The following is a 25543-nucleotide window of genomic DNA, read 5'->3' on the forward strand; positions in this document are numbered from 1 at the left end:
GGTTTGGTGTGAAGAAACGGTGGGGATTTGGTTCAAAAACAAAGACGTTGTATTGGTATCACAGTTGGGGTCCAAAGTAGTTGTCGGTGAAGAAACTCTTGGACTCGGTCGGCGCCGGTGTTTGCGTTGGGGAGCGGTGGCGTCGGTTTAGGGAGCGAGCGGAGGGAGGCGGCGGCCCAGCCGCGTGAATATTTTTAGGTTTTTTCTGGTGGGGGCCAGCTGAAATGGGGCGAGCTGGCGTCTGGTGTTAGGACCTTGACAGCGGATGCTGTCGTAACTGATGTTAAGATACTGCTTTTGGACTGGTTTGGCGGGTGGTGGCGAGGCCTTGTCGGTGAAAGCCTTGCAATTCTCGCTCGCAGATGGCAAAAATAATTAAGAACAAGAGACTCAAAGGAACAGTATAATATGTGACCATTTGTTGTTTTGCTTCTCCTGGACTCCAATGAGGTGTGGATTCAATTATATATAAATCTTAAGTAACACTGCGGGTGGAAAGATTGTATTAATCATCATGACATAAAGAGAGGGCATGGTGAGATGATGTAAACCAGCCAACTAACCACCAAATTCCATCTTACATCCTTTTCCATGATAGATCTAAGATCTCTATGGAATTAAAAGGGGGCAAAATAGTGCACCTAACCCAAGTGACATTCCTATTAGAATGGTAGGATGAACTCTAGTATACATTCCAAAATGCTACATGGAATCTGAAGCCACATCCATTGCAGGTGATGACATTCTTCCATTGGCCATATCTGAGACAAATAGTCTTGATTTAGGAATAAGACAGGGATGAGGATTAGCATAAGTCCAGTGCTTGATTAAGTCTTCGAAAAATTTCTATAAGCAATGAATAGCTCTATGGATCAAACTTACTTATATTATATGTATCTACTCAAGCGAAAACCATCATAAACTATTCCTAATATAAAGGATTGATCTCTGTCACTCTCGCGATAAAGCAACCTAAGCAACAATTATCGCGGGATTTATAGTCAGGCTAAAATAAGATAGCCAGGCACATAAGTATTCTGGTAACATATTTTTTTTATTCTCAAACCTGCAGATAGGTATATTGAATGTAACCGGTCTTTTTATCTATAAAAAAAAATGTAAGTCTTCTTTCTTTTTTAACATGAGCCTATCTACGTACATCTCTGCATTTTCTGTATTCTCCATGACTGGCCGGTATCTACCATGTTAACATTTTTGATCTCTATGATGCAAGTTTCATCATTATCAATCTTGTTTTATTTTTCAATTATAAATGATACAAACTCATTATAATTGCCCATGGGCTTTTACATAGTATACTGTAGGCAATTTTAACTCACACAAGCAAAACCACACTTCAATTAATGTCAAGCTTGCAAAACCATGCTTATTATTTAAATTGTGTTAACCCAAGCCATGCCCTTTATTGCCTTAAATAAATAAAGTAGATATTTCTAAATCCGTCAAAACATAATTATAAATGCTTTCACCTTTATTGTTCCCATCATTATTTGAAATTTTGAATGGTTGCAGCTCTTTCATGAAGCTTTCATCATGAGGACCATGAAAAATTCCAAAGACAAGCAGCTCCTATTTGGATTCAAGGCATCCATAATTAAATATGCTCTTAATCTTTGTCTCTTCGTAACATAATATGGTATTCATCCCAAAGAATCTATTCTTTTTTCATCATTTTGATGGGATTCTGGTTATCTGAATTTATGCAGAAATCTTGGTTAGAAAATGGCACCCAACTCAAAGCCAACATGAAATATATCTTGCAGGGCCCTCAGCCAACCCAGTCCAAGCCAGATCAGTCGAGAGGAGACAAGCCGAGTACCGGTGACCGCATCCAAGAGACCGAGACTTACTCCCTATCCCATGTCCCCCCGCCCGGCTTTTATTCTCTGGAATCTGCACTGATTCCTCCCAACCATGATTGCAGCCCGATCCTGTACCGCAGGGATTCGATCAAATACCATACTAGCCGTCGGTTCAACCCACAGAGGCGGCACTGCGAGAGCGAGGACCCTCGCTGGTCGCCGGGATCGGGTTCGCCGCCGTGGGTGCGGCGGCAGGGATGGGGGAAGGAGGAGGGCGGGAAGGGGACTGGGAGTGCGGGGGGTGCCGGAACCGCAACTACGCGTTCCGGTCCCTGTGCAACCGATGCAAGCAGCCCCGCCTTTTGGTGGACCTCAAGACGCCTGCCGACTCCAAGTGGCTTCCCCGCATCGGTGACTGGATCTGCACCGGTTTGATCACCTCCCACCTCCTCTCGATTCCTGTTCCTGTCTTTCTATTGATTGCTCTATAGTTTTCTCCAAGTTGCTTTGGATTCGGAGAGCGCTTTAGTTGTTTCGTAAGTAGGATCGAAGTGTATCTTGCTTTTTAATGGAGTTTAACCTTAACTTTCTTTTTTTGATTATTTTTGGGATTGGGAAGTGTTAGGAAAGACCCCTTCACTGGATGAAAACTTTCCTATCTTTGTGTGAGTAGAATGAGAATACCACAATAATTAATCAATGTAAGAACCACCAAAAAAAAAAAAACAAACCACAAGAAAGAGACAAGAATTTTTAGGTGGAAAACCCTCCAATATGAGGGGAAAAAACCACCGGACCTAAGTCCACCACAAACCTCCACTATCAACAATAATGGGCTTACAAAGTATCTTCTCTAGGCTAAGCTAGAGGATCACATACATCAAGGATCTCTTCCTTGGATCACAAACAAAGAGTTTATATGAAAAAGAGTTTAGGCTCCAATAATAAAATGAGAACAATCTCACCGAGTGTAGGTTTGCACAAGGTTCTTCTTCCTCTTGAAATGCCTTGAATAAGATCTTCACCTCCTCCTTGAGATGGATTCCACAAGCACTTCTCCCAAGACGGCTACCTTCTTTTGTTTTCTTCTCATCCACCCTCTAATAGAATAATTAACCCTAACCCCTCTTTTCCCTCTTTTTGTTTCCTTTTTTTTTCTTTTTTTTTTATTTAAATTGCTGGGTCCCACCTCACATAAGGTGGGACTCGGCCAACAATTCTCCCCCTCCCATCTTATGTGAGAGGCTCCACCAAGCTTGCCTTAAGCATACAAATATCATGCTTCTTCTTAAGCAAAATTTTAGTCATCATATCCGACCCATTCTCATCGGTATGGATTTTCTCTAGATGCAAAAGCTTTTCTTCCAACACATCCCGAATCCAATGATACCTCACATCAATGTGCTTCGACCTTGAATGAAAGCTGGGATTCTTGCTAAGATGAATGGCACTCTGATTATCACAAAAGAGAGTATACTTGTCTTGTTTCAAGCCCAATTCTTGGAGGAATCTTTTCATCCACAACATTTCCTTACATGCCTCTGTCACCGCAATATATTCGGCCTCTGTAGTGGACAAAGCAACACATTTCTGCAATTTGGACTGCCATGAAACAGCTCCCCCTGCAAAAGTCATCATGTATCCCGATGTAGACTTTCGAGTATCAATATCACCAGCCATATCTGCATCTGTGAATCCTTCTAGCATAGTTTTTCCATTTCCAAAGCATAAGCAAGCTTTGGAAGTACCTCTAAGGTATCTAAGTATCCATTTGACTGCAGCCCAATGTTCTTTGCCAGGATTCGAGAGAAATCTGCTCACAACACCAACTGCATATGCTATGTCTGGTCTTGTACACACCATGGCATACATCAAACTTCCTACTGCTGAAGCATAGGGTACCTTTTGCATCTCCTCTTTCTCCCTTTCATTTGTAGGACATTGCTTGTTTGTGAGTTTGAAATGATTTGCAAGTGGAGAGGAAATCGGTTTAGCCTTTTCCATATTAAACCGCTCGAGCATCCTTTCAATATACTTTTCTTGTGATAGCCAAAGCTTCTTGATCTTTCTATCACGAGAAATTCTCATGCCAAGCATTTGCTTTACGGGCCCCATATCTTTCATGGCAAACGACTTGCTTAAGTCTTTCTTCAACCTATCAATTTTGTTAGTATCACGGCCAATAATCAACATATCATCTACATAAAGCAATAGAATGATAAAATCACCATCACTAAACCTTTGCACATAGACGCAATGATCGGATTTTGTCCTCTTGTAGTCGTGGCCCATCATGAAAGAATCGAACTTTTTATACCATTGCCTTGGTGCTTGTTTAAGCCCATATAAGCTTTTCTTCAACTTGCAAACAAGATGTTCTTTGCCCTTAGTTTTAAACCCCTCAGGTTGCTCCATATAAATTTCTTCCTCAAGGTCTCCATGCAAGAAGGCTGTCTTCACATCAAGTTGTTCAATCTCAAGGTCCATACTAGCTGCCAAACCCAATATAATCCGAAGAGATGACATTTTCACAACCGGAGCAAAAATTTCATTAAAATCTATACCTTTCTTCTGACCAAAGCCCTTCACAACTAATCTTGCTTTGTACTTAGGTTTTAAGCCGCTCTCATCCTCCTTTAATCTGTATACCCATTTGTTCTTGAGTAGTCTCTTACCCTTAGGAAGCTTTACCAAATCAAAAGTATGATTTTCATATAAGGATTTTATTTCTTCTTGCATAGCTTGAAACCATTTATCCTTGTCCTTATGATTCTGCACTTCTTGGATGCATTCTGGCTCCCCCTCATCTGTAAGAAAAATATACTCTGAAGCAGGATATCTAGATGATGCTCTGTGCTGTCTAGTAGACCTTCTGACCTCTGGTTCTGTCATTTCAGACTGACTTGATAGTTCACCATATTCTGAAGCTTCACTGTGACCATTATCACCTGTAGAACCCTCACTAGCACCTGTATCACTATGCTCACTGTCATCCTGCACATCTCCCCTATCATCATCATGGACCATAGGTGGAGGAACTGGATCAAGATTAATTGGAGAACTGTTCAAATACTTCGGCTTCTCTTGCTTTCCAAAGTCTTCAATAAACTGATCTTCAAAGAAGACAACATCTCTACTCCTGATCACCTTTTTGTCTTTTGGATCCCACAACCTGTATCCAAATTCTTCATGGCCATAACCTAAGAAAATACATTCTTTAGACTTTCCATCAAGCTTAGACCTTTCATCTTTTGGAATGTGAACAAATGTCTTGCATCCAAACACCTTCAAATGACTGTAGGATACATCTTTTCCTGTCCAAACTCTTTCTGGCACATCACCATCCAAAGGAGCCGATGGAGAAAGGTTGATCAAATCCACTGCAGTCCTCATAGCTTCACCCCAAAATGGTTTTGGCAACTTTGCATGAGAGAGCATACATCTGATTCTCTCTACAATTGTTCTATTCATTCTCTCTGCAACTCCATTTTCTTGCGGTGTTTTAGGAACTGTCTTTTGGAGCTTAATGCCATAGTCTTTGCAATATTTTTCAAATGGCCCTCTGTACTCACCTCCATTATCTGCCCTGATGCACTTTAGCTTCTTGCCTGTCTCTCTTTCAACCATGACATGAAAGTGTTTAAATATATCCAAGACTTGATCCTTGGATTTCAAAGCAAAAGCCCATACCTTTCTAGAATGATCATCAATAAAGGTAACAAAATAAAATGCACCACCAAGAGTTCTACTATCCATCATGCATACATCACTATGTATCAAATCTAGAATGTTAATTTTTCTAGATATAGGTGTTCTATGAAATGCAACTCTATGTTGTTTTCCGGCTAAACAATCAACACAAGTTTTCAAAGACACACCTTTGGTATTTGGTAGCAACTCCTTCTTGGCTAGAATTTGAAGTCCTTTCTCACTCATGTGCCCAAGCCTTTTGTGCCAAAGCTTTGTAGAGAAATCATCATCAATTGTATTCACCTCTCCTTTCTTTAGCTTTGCTTGCATCATGTAGAGAGTATTATTTTTCTTTCCTCTTGCTATCAACAAAGAGCCTTTTGTGAGCTTCCATTTTCCTTCACCAAAATGATTGCTATAACCTTCATCATCAAGCTTGCCGGTGGAGATTAAATTGAGGCGGATATCTGGAACATGTCTAACATCTTTGAGTAGCAACTTGCACCCTGTATTGGTCTCTAAACATACACTCCCCATGCCAACAATTTTGGATAAACCATCATTTCCCATCCTAACACAACCAAAATCACCAGAAGTATAGGATGTGAAGAAACCACCATGTGGAGTGATATGAAAAGAAGCACCAGAATCAATCACCCAGTTACTATCTTCATATGCAAGGTTGACACAACCATCACTAACAACAATGACATCTGCATCAGCTGCAACTGCTGTAACATCCTTTTTCTCTGTCTTTGCTTCACCTTTTTCTGTGTTCTGCTCTCTTTTCAATGCTCTGCACTCTCTTTTCATGTGTCCTAGTTTGCCACAATGATAGCATTTTATGCCTTTCCTTGACTTTGACCTGCCCCTGGATTTATCTCTATTGTAAGGATACTTGCTTTTGCTTCTACCTCTTCTTTCTGTCACAAGAGCCTCAGCTTCAGGAGATATTCCCTGTTCTTTTCTTCTAACCTCTTCATTTAGCATGCTATCCTTTACCATATCCAAAGTGACCTTGCCGTCAGGTGCAGAATTGCTTAGAGACACCACAAGAGTCTCCCAACTGTCTGGCAAAGAACTAAGAAGTAACAAAACCTGCAACTCCTCATCTAGGACAAGCTTCATAGTAGTCAACTGATTCACCAAGCCTTGGAAGTCATTCAAGTGTTCTGTCACACTTTTTCCATCTTTATACTTCAAGTTGACAAGCCTCCTAATCAAAGAGGCTTTATTCTGTGCAGTCTTTCTCTCATACATGGCCTCTAATTTCTTCCACAAAGAGAAGGCATTGGTTTCTTGAGCAACATGATGAAACACAGTCTGATCAACCCATTGTCTAATTTGTGCAACTGTCTTTCTATTCATTATCTCCCATTCCTTGTCAGTCTTCTCTTTTGGCCTAGCCTCATCTCCATGGATAGGTTCATACAAATCCTTACAATAAAGGATATCCTCCATCCTAGGTTTCCAAATGGCATAGTTGGAAGATGTCAATTTAATCATGCCTCCTATAGAATCCTCCATTCGAGTCACACAAGAATTTTATCAAACACCTTGTAGGCACAAAACCTTGCTCTGATACCACTTGTTAGGAAAGACCCCTTCACTAGATGAAAACTTTCCTATCTTTGTGTGAGTAGAATGAGAATACCACAATAATTAATCAATGTAAGAACCACCAAAAAAAAAAAAACAAACCACAAGAAAGAGACAAGAATTTTTAGGTGGAAAACCCTCCAATATGAGGGGAAAAAACCACCGGACCTAAGTCCACCACAAACCTCCACTATCAACAATAATGGGCTTACAAAGTATCTTCTCTAGGCTAAGCTAGAGGATCACATACATCAAGGATCTCTTCCTTGGATCACAAACAAAGAGTTTATATGAAAAAGAGTTTAGGCTCCAATAATAAAATGAGAACAATCTCACCGAGTGTAGGTTTGCACAAGGTTCTTCTTCCTCTTGAAATGCCTTGAATAAGATCTTCACCTCCTCCTTGAGATGGATTCCACAAGCACTTCTCCCAAGACGGCTACCTTCTTTTGTTTTCTTCTCATCCACCCTCTAATAGAATAATTAACCCTAACCCCTCTTTTCCCTCTTTTTGTGGTGACAGCTGTGGGATTCGGAGAGCGCTTTTTAGTTGTTTCGTAAGTAGGATCGAAGTGTATCTTGCTTTTTAATGGAGTTTAACCTTAACTTTCTTTTTTTGATTATTTTTGGGATTGGGAAGTGGTCTTAATTAGGTAAGGTGGGGAAAATGATTGGTTAGTTGAGGAGCTTCCAAGAATTGAGTTCCTTCAATTTGAAACTGGAGTGTGAAAGGTGGGTGGGAATGAGATTTGAGTTAGAAAAGATGTGGAAAGGGACATTTTGTATTGGTAATGGTTTTGTTCTTGCTGGGAACCAGATGTAGTACTGGTGCGCTAGTTCTTCTACTAAGGATGCTAGTATGTGTACCATCAATTCTATTAAGCCATCTGCTACTCCTATAGAGACCTCGAATTCTACTACATAACCAAGGTCACTGACTGTATAGGTGTTTCTTCTTCTTCTTCTTCTTCTATATTAACTGTTTTTCTTGGAACTGTGTTTTATTGATTTGTCAAAGGAGGATTAGTGGGAGTATTATTTGTGTAACTCAATATCATGGCTTTTAAGGGTCCCGTGTTGGTGCTGTGTTTGCTTGATGCTGGCATGTTACGTGCTGTTCCATGCTAGTGTTTGGCATGCATTGGTGTGTAACCGTGCCATGTATCGCTGCAAGCCTGTCATGGTACATGCCGAGTAGCACGATTGGCACTTTAATCCTTGCAATAAGAGCACTCTTACTTTTGGGAGGTGCGGTTTTCTTGTTTCTCCCTCTTTGAGTAAGAACTAAATTGAGCAGGTGTCTTGATTAAAGAAAAAGGACAATGTTGGATGCCAAGCAACTCAGGACTCAAAAGTATTCCAAATTATATAATAGTGTAGATATATTGAGAGGCTCTATAGTGGGATATAGCAAATTTTATTGTGGCTGCCAATGAGATCATTGTCTCAAGCTCTTGAATTGACCTTCACAATCCGACAATGGCTAACCACATTAGCACCTATACAAATTATCTGAAGCTGTTTGTGTTTTGCTGACTTTAATTATTTTCTTTCGACCTCACCTGCTTTCATACTCCTGTAACTTTTATTTGGTTTATACCATATACTTGCTTAAGTTGGACTATATGAGTAGAAGAAATCTACGAATGTCTGAACATTGTTTCTCTTGGTTAATAAATTTACAAAATGGGAAGGTGACTGATGTTGTGCAACTTAAATTCCTCCAGTGTTTGAATAAGTTAAAAATTGATTGATGTTCCTGTTTATCTTACTTTTCTGTTAGAACAACAGGGTAACTCTGATGGGTTGCAGACCAATGATGCAAAAATCATTTTCCTCGGCACATGTCTCAAAACCCCTGTTTGGACCAAATATTATTGTGCTTTGCTATTAAATAAATATAATATATGGTAGTTTTCTCAGACTAGAAATTTCTTTCTAATTGTCCTTTGCTATTCATCTGAAATTTATTATTCTGAAGAAATTAATGGTTACGTGATAGACAAGGGTTTCCATATGTAGCAATGGCACTCATGAAAATTCTGTTTCTTCAAACATGACCATGGCTTCTTTATCTTATTGGAATTAATTTTTGTCTAGTTTATAAAGGTTGTCCTATCACCACTGGACTGATGGAAATAGTTTGAAACCATGTGACCCCATTGACAAAAAAAGGATGTAAAAAAAAACATGGTGTAACAATTCATGGTAAATACTGCATGTGTTGGTCTTAACTTCCGGATTTCTTGATCGAAGGAGCAGTGAGTGACATGGTTGTTGTTCTGCTATCCATTAAGGGCAATTTTCTTAGAATTAAATTTTTTAGCATCGGATTACTAATTTTTTTCATAGTTTGTGAATATGGAAAACTGAAGTACGATTTTACTGCATTCTGTGGATAACTTTTTGTTTTTTTACTGGTTATATGTTCTTTTTACATCTGCAGATCGTTCTTGATTGATGGATGATGTTTTATTCTGAATTTGGTTGTATAGTTTTGTTGTTGACAAGTCTATCGGCAATTGAGATATTGGAATTAACCCAACTTATTAATCCCAAAATACTCCAAACTGTATTCTTGTTTACAAGTCTATTTAACTTGAATCTGAGATAAGGAATTTGCTATATGCTGCATGATGGTTACTGCATATCTGCTTGTTTCATATGTGCCTTCATCTTGTATGGCTGATTGGTATTATTATGTTTATTGGTTGTGCTGTTCTTGCTGTCTGTACCACTGGTTGAGTCTGGGTTTGGGTTTGTCTGCCAAATGGATTCAATAGGTTGCAGTAACAACAATTATGCGTCCAGAGAAAAGTGTAAGAAGTGCGGCCAGTCAAAGGAGGAAGGGGCATTGCCAGCAATTGCAATGCCTGGAGTAACTCTGCCAACTTATGCACAATATTTTGCCATGATTCATGGGCCACCTGGATCAAAGATGAATTTTGGGATAACAAGCAATCCTGCTATTCATCCACTTCCACCAAGTTCTGATTGGTCATACAGGGAACCTGATAGATATAGGCTTCAGTCTGCTTCCAGCTGGTCCTTAAGTGGTAATAGTGGAAGTGAATACTCAGATGCAAGTAACAGAAATCAGCTTCCTGTGGTCCCAAATGGATGGCGCAGTGGTGATTGGATATGCAACTGTGGCTTTCATAACTACTCATCCCGTACACAGGTAACTTTTTTTCCACTCAGTGGGCATATTTATATCAACAGCTTGCCCCTATTAATTGCTGCAACCTTACATGGCCTCAGATACATATTATATTTATTTTTTAAAAATTAATAATGGTCCAAGTGTTATACACTCATCATTTTGGAGGAGATCTAAATGTTCTATGAATTAATAATCACGTACTTTTTTTTTCATAGAAGGATTTAGTGAATTCAACTGAATAGTTCTCATAAAGTCTAGTCATTTTGTCCTAATAAAGCATTAACACATATATCTATTGACAAGTGTCCATCAATCATCTATTCATGTTGCTGCTTTTGAGAGACAAATTCATTCCTTAGTAGATAATGCAACCAATTAAGATTCAGGTTCCAGGCTCCAAATCCTGTGGGTGTTACTGAGTAATTTAAGATTTTGCTGCACATGCACATATACATCGTGGTGTATTTGACTTGTCTATTATTACATACTGTGCAATCTATTAGCACTTAAAATTTGCTGCTTCTCAAAGGTGCTAGCCACAGAGTAACATGCATGGGATGTATTAGTCAAAGAATCATACATGGAGTTCCTAGTGAAAGTGAAACTAGCATACTTTTCTTGGCAGTCTTATACTTGAAAAAGATTGCACTTCATGGAAATGCTAATCTGTGGATATTCTCCTACCTCATCACTTGATGATACTATTATTAAAGTATAACTAAGTATATAGTTGTTATTTTCTCTCCTTTTCTGTTAAAATGATATGAAAATTCTCATTGCTTTTGTTGTAAATCATATGTTCACAATCATAATCATGCAACATGATAAATACTTGCACAGGCATGAAAATGTTGTACTCCTCTCTTTGGTTACTGAAGTTCATCTTTCCCTCTTCTTTTTGAAATGAATGCCTCTGAGTCAATAACTTTAAAGTCAACTTTGATGGAGATTTGGATCTCAGTAAATGATGAGCTAGAGCAGGAATTCTCATCAGAGATGTCAGTTGTTTTGTCTAGGGTCTACCACTGATGGTGGAAACTTTCAATATGGCCGAACTTGAAAGAGTATGGATAGGATTACCTCAGTAGTGAATTTACGGATTGCAGAGTCATGCTAGTAGGGGGTTCATTAGTGGTGATTAACTTTATCTGTAAGGAAGGATTGTTGATTATCTGCAGCCTTCTGGTTGAGGACAAGGATTCTTAGTGGGGGAAGGTGTTATACATAGGGTTATTCATGTGCATGGAGAAGAAAATAGACCTGCTGATTGGTTGGTTAAGAGCACCTCTGGCTTTGGAGAATCCTTTTTTGTGGAAGGAATTGGTTTTTCTCCTTCGGTCATCTTGAGCTGGCGAGAATAATAATGCAAACTGCCTTATGTACAGTGATGTAATTGTCTCTATCTTAAAACCCCCCCCCCCCCCCCCCCCCCTTTCCCCAAACACACAAAAATAGGAGGAAAGATATCGAACTCGCTAGCTACCATATCTGATTATTGACAATTTCTCATGTTTAAAACATGGAGCTTTGTTTTGTTGGACCGAAAGTGAAAATAAAATCATTAGCTTAACACATCCATAACACATGTGCCTGCACACGTATGTATCTATGCATGTATGTGATTATAGGTATTTGTATACCCTCAGATACACTTTTTTGTTAGATGTTATGAACAAAAAGAGTTTTTCTTATTACATCATAAACACAAGATGAAAATATTTTTTTATTTCCTTCAGCATTCAGCACATTTGGAAAATCTATACAATTTCTTTAACACCATGAGCTTTTAATTTCTGCAAATTACATTCTGGAGCTTGATTTCTTCTTTCTCCTGCAGTGTAAGAAATGAATTTCTACAAATTACATTCTGGAGCTTGATTTCTTCTTTCTCCTGCAGTGTAAGAAATGCAGTGCACCTGTATTGTCTGGTGTTACTTCTTCGGCACTGAATTCAGCAGTTTCAGATACATTTCCGGGTAATGCATATTCTTCTTCATTGATTTTGAAATCAAATGATGTGCATCTCAATGTGGGCTCGTTGATGATTCTTTTATCACTTTCATCATATTATTATGTATGCCCTTTCTTCAGAGGCACACTATCTGATTGGTTGGATAAACATAATGCATTCTGTTAAGAATGTTCTGTTTCACATTTCTTCTTTGTGATCCTTATCATTTCTCTCTTTGTGCCACATTTTTTTCACATGTATCTGCTCGAACTTAGATTGGAAAAGATGGGGTTTTCATACTCACAAAGAAGGTAAAGAACTTTCCGAAAAGCAAGCGGAAACCTGATGATTTCCAGTTTGTGGCACACTTTCTTTATGTGTGAGACACTAATAGTTTCTAGATCACTGTCAATATTAATGTGAGCATTTTCTTTCCGGAGCTTTTGTCCGGCTGTTGTTATCATCTTTATAGTTATTTCCATTGCATTCATTCTTTGTCCTTTTTCGTGTGCTGATTTAGTCTGGTAACACCAGATGCAAGACAGATACATGAACCTGTTATGATGCATTGTACTACATAGGTAGACGTGCGCAGATATCTTATGGCAAAAAGGATATCTACTGATTTTCTTCATTAGAGCAGACTACGATACTTAACTAATAATAAATCATGTTGCTTGATATGGATTCTCGTTCCCCATGCGAATGGTTGCAAATTACCTCTCAAAGTTACAGATTTATGTAAATGGTTTCCTATGAGTGGATTCTAGTCTATGTGATGAATGTCATCCTTAAAATTGTTATTAGCTGTAAGGGCTCTATTATTTTAATGCATGTCTATTGTCACAGTCCTAGTATATTGTTATAATCAAAACTGTTAATCCAGCTTTGAGAACAAAACGATTGGCATCAGAAGAGCTTGTTACTGACTGGAATAATAAAAGGCTGAATGCAGGAGATATACATAGTCATTTTCTGGTAAGCCTATTATTTAGCAAGATAGTTATTGCTGTTGTACCTTGGATGAAATTTTATACTTTCATTTTCTTTTTTTGGAAATACAAGACAAGTGGACAGCAGCAGTCATATCAAGGTTTCGAGCAACCAGGAGGATCCAGTTATGATCAATCACTTGGAATGTATGCTAAATATTCCTGTGGGAAATTGTTGCCAACACCAACAATGCAAGTAAATACGCAGTCTGCACAGCAGAGAGCAGTGCCTACACTTCTAGGAAAAGGGTGACAGTGACTTCCTTTCCACAGTCACTTATGCTGATATTCTGTTTTCTGTTAAGTTGCTATGATATTCTCCTTGATTATCTGACATGTATTATGTTGCCAAGCAAACACTTGAGGGGACCATTGATTTAGTCCTATCCATTTTTTGATCCTTTTGATGATCTTTATATTTGTTACTTGCATAGTTTTAAGGTTTATCTATTATCCACTGGTTTGCAAAGAAGTATTAACTGATATGATGCTCTCGGTAGATATAACTTTTCTTATTGGTCAATGAGGGTTTTTGGGAACAACAAGTCAAACTTTTGATTTCTCTTTTGCAGTAATTTCATAACATTCTTCTAAAAATTATTTTTTAATTTTGACACAGTAATTGGGAAAATGCCAGTGATATTTACATTTTCTTATGGGATAACGTTTCTTTCACTTATATGTTTTCGGTCATCTTATTTGTTCATTTGCAAATGATCATTTTACTTTGACAGCAAGATATTATGAAATTACATTGACTTGAAGAATATGGATATTGCAGTTACTAGAATCTTACTGGAGTCATATTCCGAATTTGGTCATTTTTGTTGGAAATGCACTAGCCATTTTGGAAAATTTCATGGAGTGTGTACATAATATTGTTCTTCATGTTTGTCCCAGTTGAGGTTTTTATTCCTCAGTCTATAAAAACCAAATTTGTTACTTCATTTTAAGCTCATTTTACAGGCTTAGTTGATAACCATGAGCTTGTAGTGCTGTGTTAGGTGATGCATGAATGAGATGCTGAATTTCATTAGAAACAACTTTTAGATTTTACTACTTTACATGTCTTGATTTGTGGTGTGTGTCTATGGAATTGGTTAAGACTAAGCATGCTAATTAATTCTTGCTTCATTTTTAAATTTTCTTGTATCATTTATTAAGTTGGTTCTTCTTACCAGCGCAAAACAATGGCGTGAAGGGGACTGGATGTGCAGTAACTGCAACAATCACAATTTTGCATCTCGTTCTTATTGCAATAGGTACTATTCTGTTTTGTGAACGCTTTATAAGATTATCGATGAGCATGGTTTAAATCTGCAAGCATTTTTGTTCATTTGTGAACAACATGATAATTATCTAGTTTACTTTAGCAAAAAGTGTTGCAGTGAAACAATAAGAGATACCATGATCAGTACTGATGGATTACTTGGTTTAATGAACTGATCTGTCTTGCAGTTAATATTATTCATAAAGCTCTGGCTCTTTGCTGTTCTTTAATTTGAAACATCTACATTATGGATAACTGTAAGCAAAAATCTTATCTGTCTATGTACAGGGACTACTTTGATATGTTAGGATCTGTCAGCTAATCTTTTTTTAAGCTTACACATATTCTCACAGCAAAGCCTATGTTTACATATTATTTTTAAAATTGAACAGCTAAAGTAAATCCCGCCGAAGTGTAGAAAAAACCAGTTGGACATGATGGTAATGAACTAATGAACTACAATACTGATTTCAGTAAAATAATGTATGTAAAAGACAAATTACAAGTTGACAATTAACTAATTTCAGCAGTCATGGCCATTCTTGATGAAGAACAGAACATCACTGAGAGTATCTCAGATTGGATTCTCAGAGGTAGAGCAAGTGAAATTCCTGAGGAATAACAATCTGTGGTTAATGGTCAATAATTAATATTTTTGTTATGCATTAAGATGTTTTAGATTTCACATTTTTACAATGTACCACCCTGTAGACTCACTGACTTCAGCAATCATCACATTTCCATGGATGGTAATTATGTAATTTGTCCATATATAAGGTTTGTTCAGCTCATTTGTTGGATACTCGTTTCATTGTTTTGATTTTTAACCTATTAGTTGTCATCTAGTGTTCAAAAGCAACAACTTCACACGCATCATCCTCACCAAAATTCTCATTACAGTTTAGATAGTTCAAGTATGTCCAGCTATCCACCACATGCATTGCATGTGCCTGGCAATAGCATGTATGATGTGAGATATCTAAATTAGCATCAAATATGCAACAGAAAATTCCATAATATATCCACCAAAAAGCAGTACATCTGTGATGCAATCATTGGTCCATGGAGTTTCTTGTTAGAGTGTTCTTTATTGTAAAATTTTTAGATAGTTCTTCGGGCACGAATTATGAAATCAATAATTTTATCAGTATTCCTGTTTCTGTTTATTTGTCATGTAGCATCCACAATGAAGCAATGCTTGTGGGTGTAATTCATAGTTTTTAAGATTTTAAGACATCTTTTCAGTCTCCAATTGCCTTGTTTCACTCTCTGAAACTCGGATATTATCAATTTGATGTTGACTGCTAATTGATCCTGATTGCTTTCAGTTGCCCTTTGGTTTTATTGTGCTGATTCAATTTTCTTTTCGGGCCCAATTATTCTAATATCATTCAATTGGTGGATCGGCGATTCTGAATATTTTCTTCATGCAGATGTAAAGTTCAGAAAGAAGTTGCTTTGCACTCTGGAAGCGTTGGGTAGCGTAGCTCCTTTATTCCCAGACATGGCTGATTGGTCTTAGAACCTAATTGAAGGTTGGTCTTAGAACCTACCAACCTACTTGATGGGAAGAAAACCATCAGACTAGAAGTGGGTTTTTTCTAGTGCTGAATAAACATTCACCGGTGTGCTTAGTTTTGTTTATATTCTTATAGTACAGATTCATTGGTAATGTGCCTTCTCTTGGCTGATTTCAAACAAATATGTGCTCATAAGATGTTAATATTTGAGTTCTTAACTGAAGATGTAACATGGATGTAATTTTGAAGATTATGCCGCGTATCTGTTAGTTTTACAAAGTATATGCAACTGGCCCTAACCAAAATGTTTTAGGTCAAGCTTCATCTGCAGGCCCTTCGATGTATGGACGCCCTGGATGTTGGAAAATGTGTTAACCATGCATCTAATTGTTTGTGGTGAAACTCATTCTAAGTTGGTCTTTCTTCTTATACTTCCTAACAAGTAGATTCTGAGTTGTTCTTTCTCTTAAACAGGAGAATGGTCTACAATGCTGCTCAGATCCTCCAGAGACCATGATGTAAGGAGGATCATGGCATTTGGGCATGACATTCATGGCTCTTTCATGAATGCTTCCACCCCCTTTCTTATATATCAACTCTTAGTTTCATATTTTTAACTCTTCATCGAACTAACATCTTCTTGCAGCTATATTTGTTTATCATGCTATATTGTACTATTTATTTATTATAAATTTTAGCATTTACAGTGCTCTCATTCCATCTAGAGGAGTTTATACGCTGATGAACATGGAATAAATCTTATAATATAAATCTATACATATAGTTTAATTTTTGGTAATAATGTGAATCTTTTTTACTTGATATATGACCTTAGTAAGGTGGGGCTTCTAAATGTCTTGGATTAAACTTGAACTGATAAACCCAGCCAGTGGAAATTTACTTCAACTCTAGATAGAAATGTTGAATGCAAATTAAACCGAGTAGAACCTAAACTCGAGGCAGCTACATCCAAAATTTTCCAGTGAATTAAATGGATTGAGCTCTCATCCAATCTTGCAAAGCTCTCATACAAAAGTGGCAGCAAAAATTAAAGAGAGAAATGTTACTGTTTTATAAATATCTAATTCAGTATATTGCAATGTAACCTTTTTGTATAGTTTCAAGTTGTTGAGGGCCTATTCGGAAATTGTCTCTGTAGCTCCGGCTTCCTCCCTGCCCTCCTACGCTCTTTTTTTCCCACTGATTGGCCATGAAAACTTTCAAAACAGACACTAAACTGAATAAAATCGTGGGGTCTTTCTCTATAGATTTTTATACAAGACTTAGGTATTAGATAACCTATATATAATTGGCCTATAAAAGTAATGTGGATCAATAGGCGATTCTCCTTGCAGCAGTGAATGGTGAAAAATTTATTGAAATCCATATTATGAAACCACCTGTATGATTTAATTATGTGGTGCTTTTTTACCTTAACGAACATGTTAAGAGAATCATAAATCAAATATATTATGCAAGAAAAAAAATAATTCGGTAGCATAGAAATATTCTACATGTCCTTTCTAGTAATTATGGGTCGGTAAATAGAAAAAATTCAAGTAAGCCATGTAACTTTTTTTATTTTTTTTTTTCAATTGTGATTTTGATAGTCTCAAGAACTTCTCCATGAAAAATGCTAAAAGCCACTCATTTAATCACTTGTCAGATTATCAATTTGATGTGATAATCGATAATTACCAAATCAATATTAGAGCCTCATCTCACATCACCCAACCCTATTTTATGACACTAATCCCTAACTTCAACATCAGCGTAGTGACATGGGTGATCAGCCGAATGGTGACCGGAGGGATGATGAGTAGTAGTATTAATGAGAATACTTTACTAACATCAAAATTCTTTATTATATTATTTAATAAGAAATATTTTGAATTTTTAATAATATATATGAATTATTTACGGTGTTAGCATATCAAAAAGCTAATGAGAGCAATTTGTTAGCTGCACTTGCACAACAACTGGGTAACAATTTTATTATATATTGTTCATGTAGTTGGCATTGCTGACGAGGTATCAATAAGCGATGTTGTCCATATACATATATCTTTATATAGTAAATATCTAAAATAATATTTTTTTGAAAAATATTATATTTAATATTTTGTTGTATATAAATAATATTTTATTTAGAATAATTATGCTCTTAGTCCTCCGAGTTTTACAAGTATTTTTAAAGTCTTTATAGTTTAAAAATCTCTAATTAGGCAACTTAATATAGTTCTTCCCGCCAATTTTCGGCACTACAAAGTTGCATGTGATGCACATATAATATTTTTTTTCTTGCCCGCATCAATATCTAACATATGGGTAAAGATGGAGGATAATGATTGACTGAAAATTTTTATTTTGATGATATGATACATGGGTGATGATGCGGCACCCAACATATGTGATAGTGAAATTTTCAATTCAAAAGTAACCAATTGCCAGGTGCCATATCATCATTTATATGCCACATCATCAAAATAAAAATTTTCAGATATTATATCATTTCGTCATCCATATATTGGTGTCAGTACGGAAAAGAATATCATGTGCAACATTTCGCGGCTGAAAATTGGCCAGAATCAGCCAGTAAAACCACACCAAATCACACTTAAAGATCGAATGATCTAATTAAAAAAATTTAAACTATAAAAATTATTTAAAAATGCTTGCGAAGATGGCAGGACCAAAAGCATAATTTACGTTTTACTTAATACTCCAGTCTCATGTTTATAATTCATTATTCGGCCCAAGTATCCTTTCCCCTTATCCATCTACGTAAGAAGGTCATTTCCATCTTTAGATCTCATCCCCGGATCAGCCCACCAACCCAAAGCACAGGATAAAAGACGGGGTAAGAAGCCGGCAACGGCGGACCGATGCCTCCGTAGGTACCAATTTTCGGATCTCGGCGCCTGGATTTGATTCTTGTTCTCCTCCGAATCGATCGTTTTCCGCTTCATGTTGGAAATCGTCGCAAAACTAGGGCTAGGGTTTTATGAGTTCAATGGTTTCTCCGTAACGAAACAGTTTATAGTTCTTTCCGATTCTTAAAACAGGGTAATGTGGAGCTATTGACTGATTAGGGCTTATAGGTTTTTATCGGACGTTAGGAGTTCCCAAGATGTCATCTTTAATCGTTCTTAATTGATTATATTTGGAGCTTTGTTTTCTTTGCTATTGCTGATTCATATTCTCTTTGGCTGTATGGTTTTCATGTTTAGTTATGTGTTTTAAATTCTCTCATTGAAGTACGAATGTTGAGTAGAAGGTCCCAATGCCCCTTGATTTATTTATTTTTTCCTGATATTTTATTTTTTAATGAGCTGGCACCAAAGCTTTCTCCTTTCCATCCATATACTGCTTAGGTCCTGTCTATTGATATATCTTTAATTCTTCATACAAGCATGTACATTAACGTTCAGGTTAGAGTGTGTATCTAAATTGTTACTTGATCAGTAGGAGTGAAACTAGTGACTTTTTGAAACTTTGGATGTGATTCAACGGTTTTTGCTTGTGTTTTAGTAGGAATTACTGACATATTTATTACTCCAAATTCTCTAGTTACCCTGATTCACAAAACAGCTGAAGATATGTATGGGCTTCTTCACTTGAGTGTTTCTTCTTTCTTTTACATGCCAAGGAAAGCTTTTGACCTGTCCATTAGGCTGCTATGTCTACAAGACTCTGTACATGTGACTCTATTACTTGGTTTTACAAGCCTAGATGTTTGGTGCTTTTTTTTTCCTGTTAAAGTCAATGAAGATCACGGTTACTTATTAAGTAGGTGTTAGTAAATGTAATTAATAGAATATACATTTAGCGATTCCTTGCTCTCTTTTATTATTTTATTATCTTAATAGATCATTTTCTCTTGTTCAGACAATAACAGGTCTCGCCATGCCACAACATAGTGAGAGGTTATGGAGAATCAAGTTGAGGATAGTGGGTTGTTGACCCTGAAAAGTCCATGTAATGAGACAGACATCACTTGGAGGCAGGTGTTGGAGTGGCAACAATCTCAAGTTGAAACATTAGAAGAAAAACTTTTGGAGGTTAAGGCTAATACCCAATATTCTGAGGATGCAGCGAAAAGTGAGTTAGAATTTCTTTGGTGCAGAGTCAAAACTACTGAAAAATTGATAGCCAACTTGAAATCAGAGGCTAGAATTATGGCTGATCCTCATTTAACCTATACTTCATTTGGGATTAAATATCAAGAGGGGGTCGGGTTTATTGATAAGTGTGGCATACCATTAGCTGGTTGGTCTAAGGATGTTGATCTTTCTTCTTTTGAAAGCTCAGATGAGGAGACACAACTGGCAGGTAGCATTAACATTGGATCCATTGATGCTAATGATGGAGCATATATTAGTGATATCTTGAAGTCAGTTCATATTGTAACAAATGTAATGGAATCTCTTGTTAAGAGGGTTATAATGGCAGAAACTGAAGCTGCTAGTGAAAAAGAAAAAGTGAAGTTTGGTTTGGAAGAAATTGAAAAGAAAACGCTCCAAATCGAGACCATGTCGGCAAAGGTTGAAGAGATGGAGAAGTTTGCAGTGGGTACAAATAGTATTTTGAATGAAATGTGGCAGAAGGTTGAAGATATGGTACAAGAAACATCCAGGCAAAGACAACGAGCTGCAGAAAGTGAACAGGAGCTTTGTCATGTGAAGCGGGATTTCGAGTCACTAAGATCCTATGTTAGCAGTCTTATCAGTGTCAGAGAAACCCTTCTTTTGTCAGAGAAGCAATTTCAAACAATCGAGAAGCATTTCGACCGGTACTTTTGTTGTATATTACTTGATCCAGAGTTTTTTTAAAACATTTAGAAACATAAGAGTTACCTGTTAGCTGGAACGCAGCACAACAGAACCCACCTAACAATTTAAAATTGATCCATCTTGGTTAATTACAAAAATGTGCTCGACAACCAAAATTCTGAATTTAGATGTATCATGCATGAACATGAAACTTTTGAATACAAGAGCTTAGAAGGTATCTGTCCTATAATGCATGGATATCCATCCTCGCTACCTAATTATTATGCGAAATTAATATTACTTCTATACAATTACTCTAATTTGCAGAACTTTTATTTTCTTAATTGTGTGTCACTTAGCTCCTAATCATTCATAGCTAATAAATAAATGACAACAGAGCATATGCTAACTACATTTGTCTGTATTTATTTTTTATTTGTAAAAGAATCTATTAATGTGGAAGTTGGCATGCACAGGATAATTTTATGACAGACTCAAATTGTTGCATGGAACAGGCTAATTGCCAAGACCACTCATCTGGAGAACGAGAAGATGCAGAAAGAAGCTGAAGTTCAGAAGCTCATGGAGGAGAATGTTAGTCTAAGAGCCCAGTTGGACAAGAAGGAAACACAACTGCTGGCCATAAATGAACAGTGCAAGTTCATGGCATTGAACAATTCTAGCATCTAGTTCATCATTTAGTATCCATCTTGCGACCCCAAGGCTTCCTTATGATGGTAAAGTTCCTTCAATCATACTGGGTATTACTTTTTTGCTTTGCAAACTAAGATTCTTCCAGTATTGCATTTTCCATATAAGAGGCTGGCAGTTAGTGGACCTGCATCTATTACTTGAAACAAGAATTATTGAAACTCACACTAGTAGTAGGTGCGCCATGACATATTAGGTCATTAGTTATCAAAAGTAACACTTTAATTCATTCATAGAGTTGAAATCTCATGATATAGAAGTATATTCCTGTCATCATCCTTTATTTATGTCCTCATCTATTCAGGTATGCTTAAAGGAAGAGTGCAACATGGGGGAAGCAAGACAATATTTTTGAAGGATACATGTGCATGCTTGTATCTGTGATTTGCCTTTGCTTTCCAATTGGATATCAGATGGCCACTGAGTGGTTCTTAAACTTCTAATTCTAAACCTTTGAAATAACATGAAACCTGCTGTCATTTGTTGGGAAAAAAAAAGCCCTATCTGAATTGTACAGTCTTTTATTTACTCTGGGTTATGTGACATGTCTATATTATACCCAAAAAGAAAAAAACCTAATCTTCTGTTAGTTATTTCAATGTGTCATTGTTGAATTCCATGTTGGCAGATTCTGTGCATCAGATGGTATGAGAACAGTGGAACCTTAATCTAAAAGTTTACAATAAAAGGTGTCCTGTAAATTGTGTGGTTTTCCTTTTAAACTATGCTTTGTATGAAACATGATCACTCATTTATCTGGTCACCTATCCAATTGTTGCATTTTATATGGAAGGAACCAACTAAGATTCATTAGCTTATCTCTGAAAATACTTAAAAGAAAAATGCCTATATGTGCTGTTTCTATAATTCTCCTTCTATGTTATTTTTACCTTTCCAATTTTAGTTGCCTTGTTAGCTGGCACTATTGCTTTCAGGATTTACTAATGACAAAGCATCTGCATTATGACTGGACCAGACATGGGTTTAGGTTGCTGGGCATTTTATTTTGGCAATGAGATGAAAATTAGAGAAAATGCCAACTGGCCAGATGGTAAAGTCTCTTGGTTGTGTGCAACCAAACCTGCCTTCACTAAGGGTGGTTTATTTTAGGGGTTTTGAGGGAGGGATAAAGGGGGTTTGAATAGGCCAGGCCCAGTTTTAGGCTGGGGTTGAAAGCTTTTGCTTGAGCCCAGTCTTACATGAAGCTGGCCAGAGAATATTAGTCTGAACCTGGTCCTGGCCTAGGCTCTAGGGGGGTCCAGTTTATCTTTTACCAATATTAAGAGCCTAGGCCAAGATATGATCAGCAGGCCCTAGCTGGAACTAATTCAAGCCAACGCATATGGAGCCTAGGTTAGGCACTGGGAAAAAAAGCTGAGCCTGTGCCCGAATTTCTACAGGCCATAGCCTCTGGGCCTAATTTGCACATTGACAATTGTAGAAGGCTAAGCCTGTTGTTGAGTCCATAAAATTAAAAAGAAAAAATGAAACAACTTAGTCCAATTTATTATCATCTTGCTTTTTTTGGTTTCAGTTAGTTTGTAGGGTTTTGCAGTTTCAGTTTTTGTAGTTGCTTCAGTTTTATATGCTTTTATGTTCTTATTTTCTGTTTTTTTTGGTCATTTAAATTTTCATGTTTTAGGCAATGGTTGGTTGTTTCTCAGTTCTTGCACATATGTAAGTGTCATTTTGGTAGTTTCGGTCGATAATTATTCATTTACAATATATTTGGTACTGCTTTCTAATGTGAGAGGCCAGCAACCTGGAGGTTGCATTTGATATGGAACATATGGGTTTATGTAGGCAATCTCGTCAAAACTAGTTTCACCATATTTGGTAAGAGATGTGATATTATTATTAGAATTGTCTGCTGTTACTGCTGTTACCCCATTTTCTCGGAACTTTTATATAATCAAGACTGAAAGGGGAGGTCATGGAGAAGACAGGAGAAGCACCATAAAAAGTTTGAGCTAAATGGTTCCATGGAAAGTGAACATTAATGAATATGCTTGAAGATGCTTCATATGCTGCATTGTGCTTTATGTGGTATTCCTTTTATGTTGTGCTGATCATGCTAGTCTTTATCCATCTTTATCCATCCCAACCAAAAAAAAAAAGAAAATTTCTCACTTGAAGTGGATGTGGAATTATCTGAACACAATAAACATGTTTCTGCATCCATGTGTATGGGCTGTCAGTTTAGGTTTCAATTATACATGCTTGAGTTATAATCTTAATTATACCTGTTAATATTGTATTCCTGTTGTACTTGTTAATGTCAGAATAGTAACATATGCATATCTGTATCTTTATTCTACCACAAACATTATGATCCTACTGTGACTGCAGGAAAGTGAACTTGTTTTGGAGGAAAAAAGGTGGCCATAACCTGCCTCAGTTACCAAGAGCAAGGAAATAGTCCCCTGATCCTGAAGAGCAGAGTGAGGAGAGAGAACAAAAACTGTCGGTAATCTGGATTGCATTTGGTGCTTGAAAGAGCAAGCAAGTGCAACATATATTAAGGATTAGGGTGCAAAGGACCATTTGAGAAGCAAGATGCTCTATTTCTCAACATATTTTCATCCAATTAATCTGTGACATGATTCAATACATGCACCATTTAGCTAGAGGTCTTGGACCTTATGCCTCTTGTGTGTTCTGGAGTGCTTGGATGTAGATGCATGTAAAAAGAAGCCAAATCATGGCTTGTATGTGGTCGGCATGATTATTGCAAGAATTCCAAGTTTCTTTCTGTTCTTTTGTGTGTCCACTAAGAGGATGGTTCTCAAATTGTGTTACAGGGTACCGTCGGCACAGTTTCCTGAGGGGCTAAAACAGGCCCCCTTTTTGCCACATAATAGAATAGCAAGATGGTGAGATTGAGACACAGCATTGCATGGAATGTTTGCGGAGATGTAATACATGCAGGAGGACGCCTGAAAGTGCTTTTCACTGCTAATGAACCATTGAGGCACTTGGTGGATTGCATTAACCAAGCATGAAATGAAGGCGTTGCTTTAACCTGAATCCGGATGTTAGTTGTCTCCCTCCTTCCACATAGTCCTGATGGTACCCTGGGATGGATAAGGTCTATGTGCATGTTCATGAGTGTGACCTCTGAATGGTCCTTATCCTCTTCTTTGCTGGCCCTCCAAAGTGATAGACAATGTTTGGACACCTGATGTTTATCTTGAGAGGGAAAGACAATGCCATGGACTAGGTATAAGCTGTAGAAAGCAAGGTCATTGTCATAAATAAAGCCTCCATTGCCCAAGATGTCACGGCAACTGAAAGTTACTGAATGGCAATTCCCCAATTCACTGGTCCATTATGGATTCATTACCTCATCTGGGGTGCTCATCTTTCCTAGGCTAAGCTTGTGGCAGACTATTGCCATTGCTCTATGTAAGAGTGTATCTTGGAAATATAGTGAAGTATGCATGGGATGGTGATGATAAAGAGGGCTTTTCACAAGGCAAACAGAGAGGTGGTCCAGATTTTTTCCCCAGTGGATCATGGTTTTGAGGGGAAGATGATCATAGTGTAGTTATCCTGGTGCCTATACCAGTTTTGTGAAAGCAGTCTGTTCCTACTGACCATCTTAGTTTGGTGTGGGAGGAGTATGCTGCTGGGAGTGCTTCACTAACATCTCATAGGATGAAGTCATGTGATTGATCTCCAACTTTTCTATTGATCCCCAGTCTGGCAGCCCTGTGTGCTGCTAGCTCAAAATAGATGGACTTTTTTTTTGTTTAATGGAAGATTTAGCATAGGTCAGTGTTTGAAAGAGACCCAGTAAGTATCATATCATTTGCTGGCTTAGCAAGCACACCCAAATGGGGTTCATGTGTAGGTTTTGGATTGGATTGTATGGCTTCAAAGCTATCAGGACTCTAGTGACTCAAGCTTAGAGAGAGGCATCTATCTTGCAGATTGGTGGATCATCCATGCCAAAATGTGTGAATCAGATTGGTCATGAAATTGTGACTTCATAGTTACCTAGCAGGTCAGTTTAAAATGCCTTTGCATGGTAAATCAAGTCTATTGCCTTT

At 37.4% G+C, this 25543-nt stretch overlaps 2 protein-coding genes across 7 annotated transcripts; both read left to right on the top strand.

Moving 5' to 3' along the window:
• Positions 1-1775: 1775 nt before the first annotated feature.
• On the top strand, positions 1776-16320 carry LOC103714055. Of its 2 annotated transcripts, XM_008801187.4 has the most exons (7): positions 1779-2252; positions 9896-10293; positions 12173-12251; positions 13113-13204; positions 13292-13467; positions 14400-14480; positions 15922-16320. In XM_008801187.4, the coding sequence occupies exons 1-7, from the start codon at positions 2081-2083 to the stop codon at positions 15968-15970; spliced, it is 1047 nt and encodes a 348-aa protein (XP_008799409.2). In that variant the 5' UTR covers positions 1779-2080; the 3' UTR covers positions 15971-16320. The 2 variants fall into 2 exon arrangements, with proteins under 2 accessions (XP_026663075.2, XP_008799409.2); XM_026807274.2 differs by lacking the exon at positions 15922-16320 and having other exon boundaries at positions 1776-2252; positions 13292-13517.
• Positions 16321-18762: 2442 nt separating this feature from the next.
• Positions 18763-24249, top strand: LOC103714056 (cilia- and flagella-associated protein 57). Of its 5 annotated transcripts, none has more exons than XM_017844489.3 (4): positions 18763-18901; positions 19897-20800; positions 21296-21517; positions 23841-24249. In XM_017844489.3, the coding sequence occupies exons 2-3, from the start codon at positions 19938-19940 to the stop codon at positions 21468-21470; spliced, it is 1038 nt and encodes a 345-aa protein (XP_017699978.2). In that variant the 5' UTR covers positions 18763-18901; positions 19897-19937; the 3' UTR covers positions 21471-21517; positions 23841-24249. The 5 variants fall into 5 exon arrangements, with proteins under 5 accessions (XP_017699978.2, XP_038971401.1, XP_038971404.1 ...); XM_039115473.1 differs by having other exon boundaries at positions 18777-18905; XM_039115476.1 differs by lacking the exon at positions 23841-24249 and adding an exon at positions 21796-23608 and having other exon boundaries at positions 18777-18905.
• Positions 24250-25543: the final 1294 nt, after the last annotated feature.

The sequence above is a fragment of the Phoenix dactylifera genome, chromosome 18 (assembly GCF_009389715.1).
Source record: "Phoenix dactylifera cultivar Barhee BC4 chromosome 18, palm_55x_up_171113_PBpolish2nd_filt_p, whole genome shotgun sequence".
NCBI classification, from domain to species: Eukaryota; Viridiplantae; Streptophyta; class Magnoliopsida; order Arecales; family Arecaceae; genus Phoenix; species Phoenix dactylifera.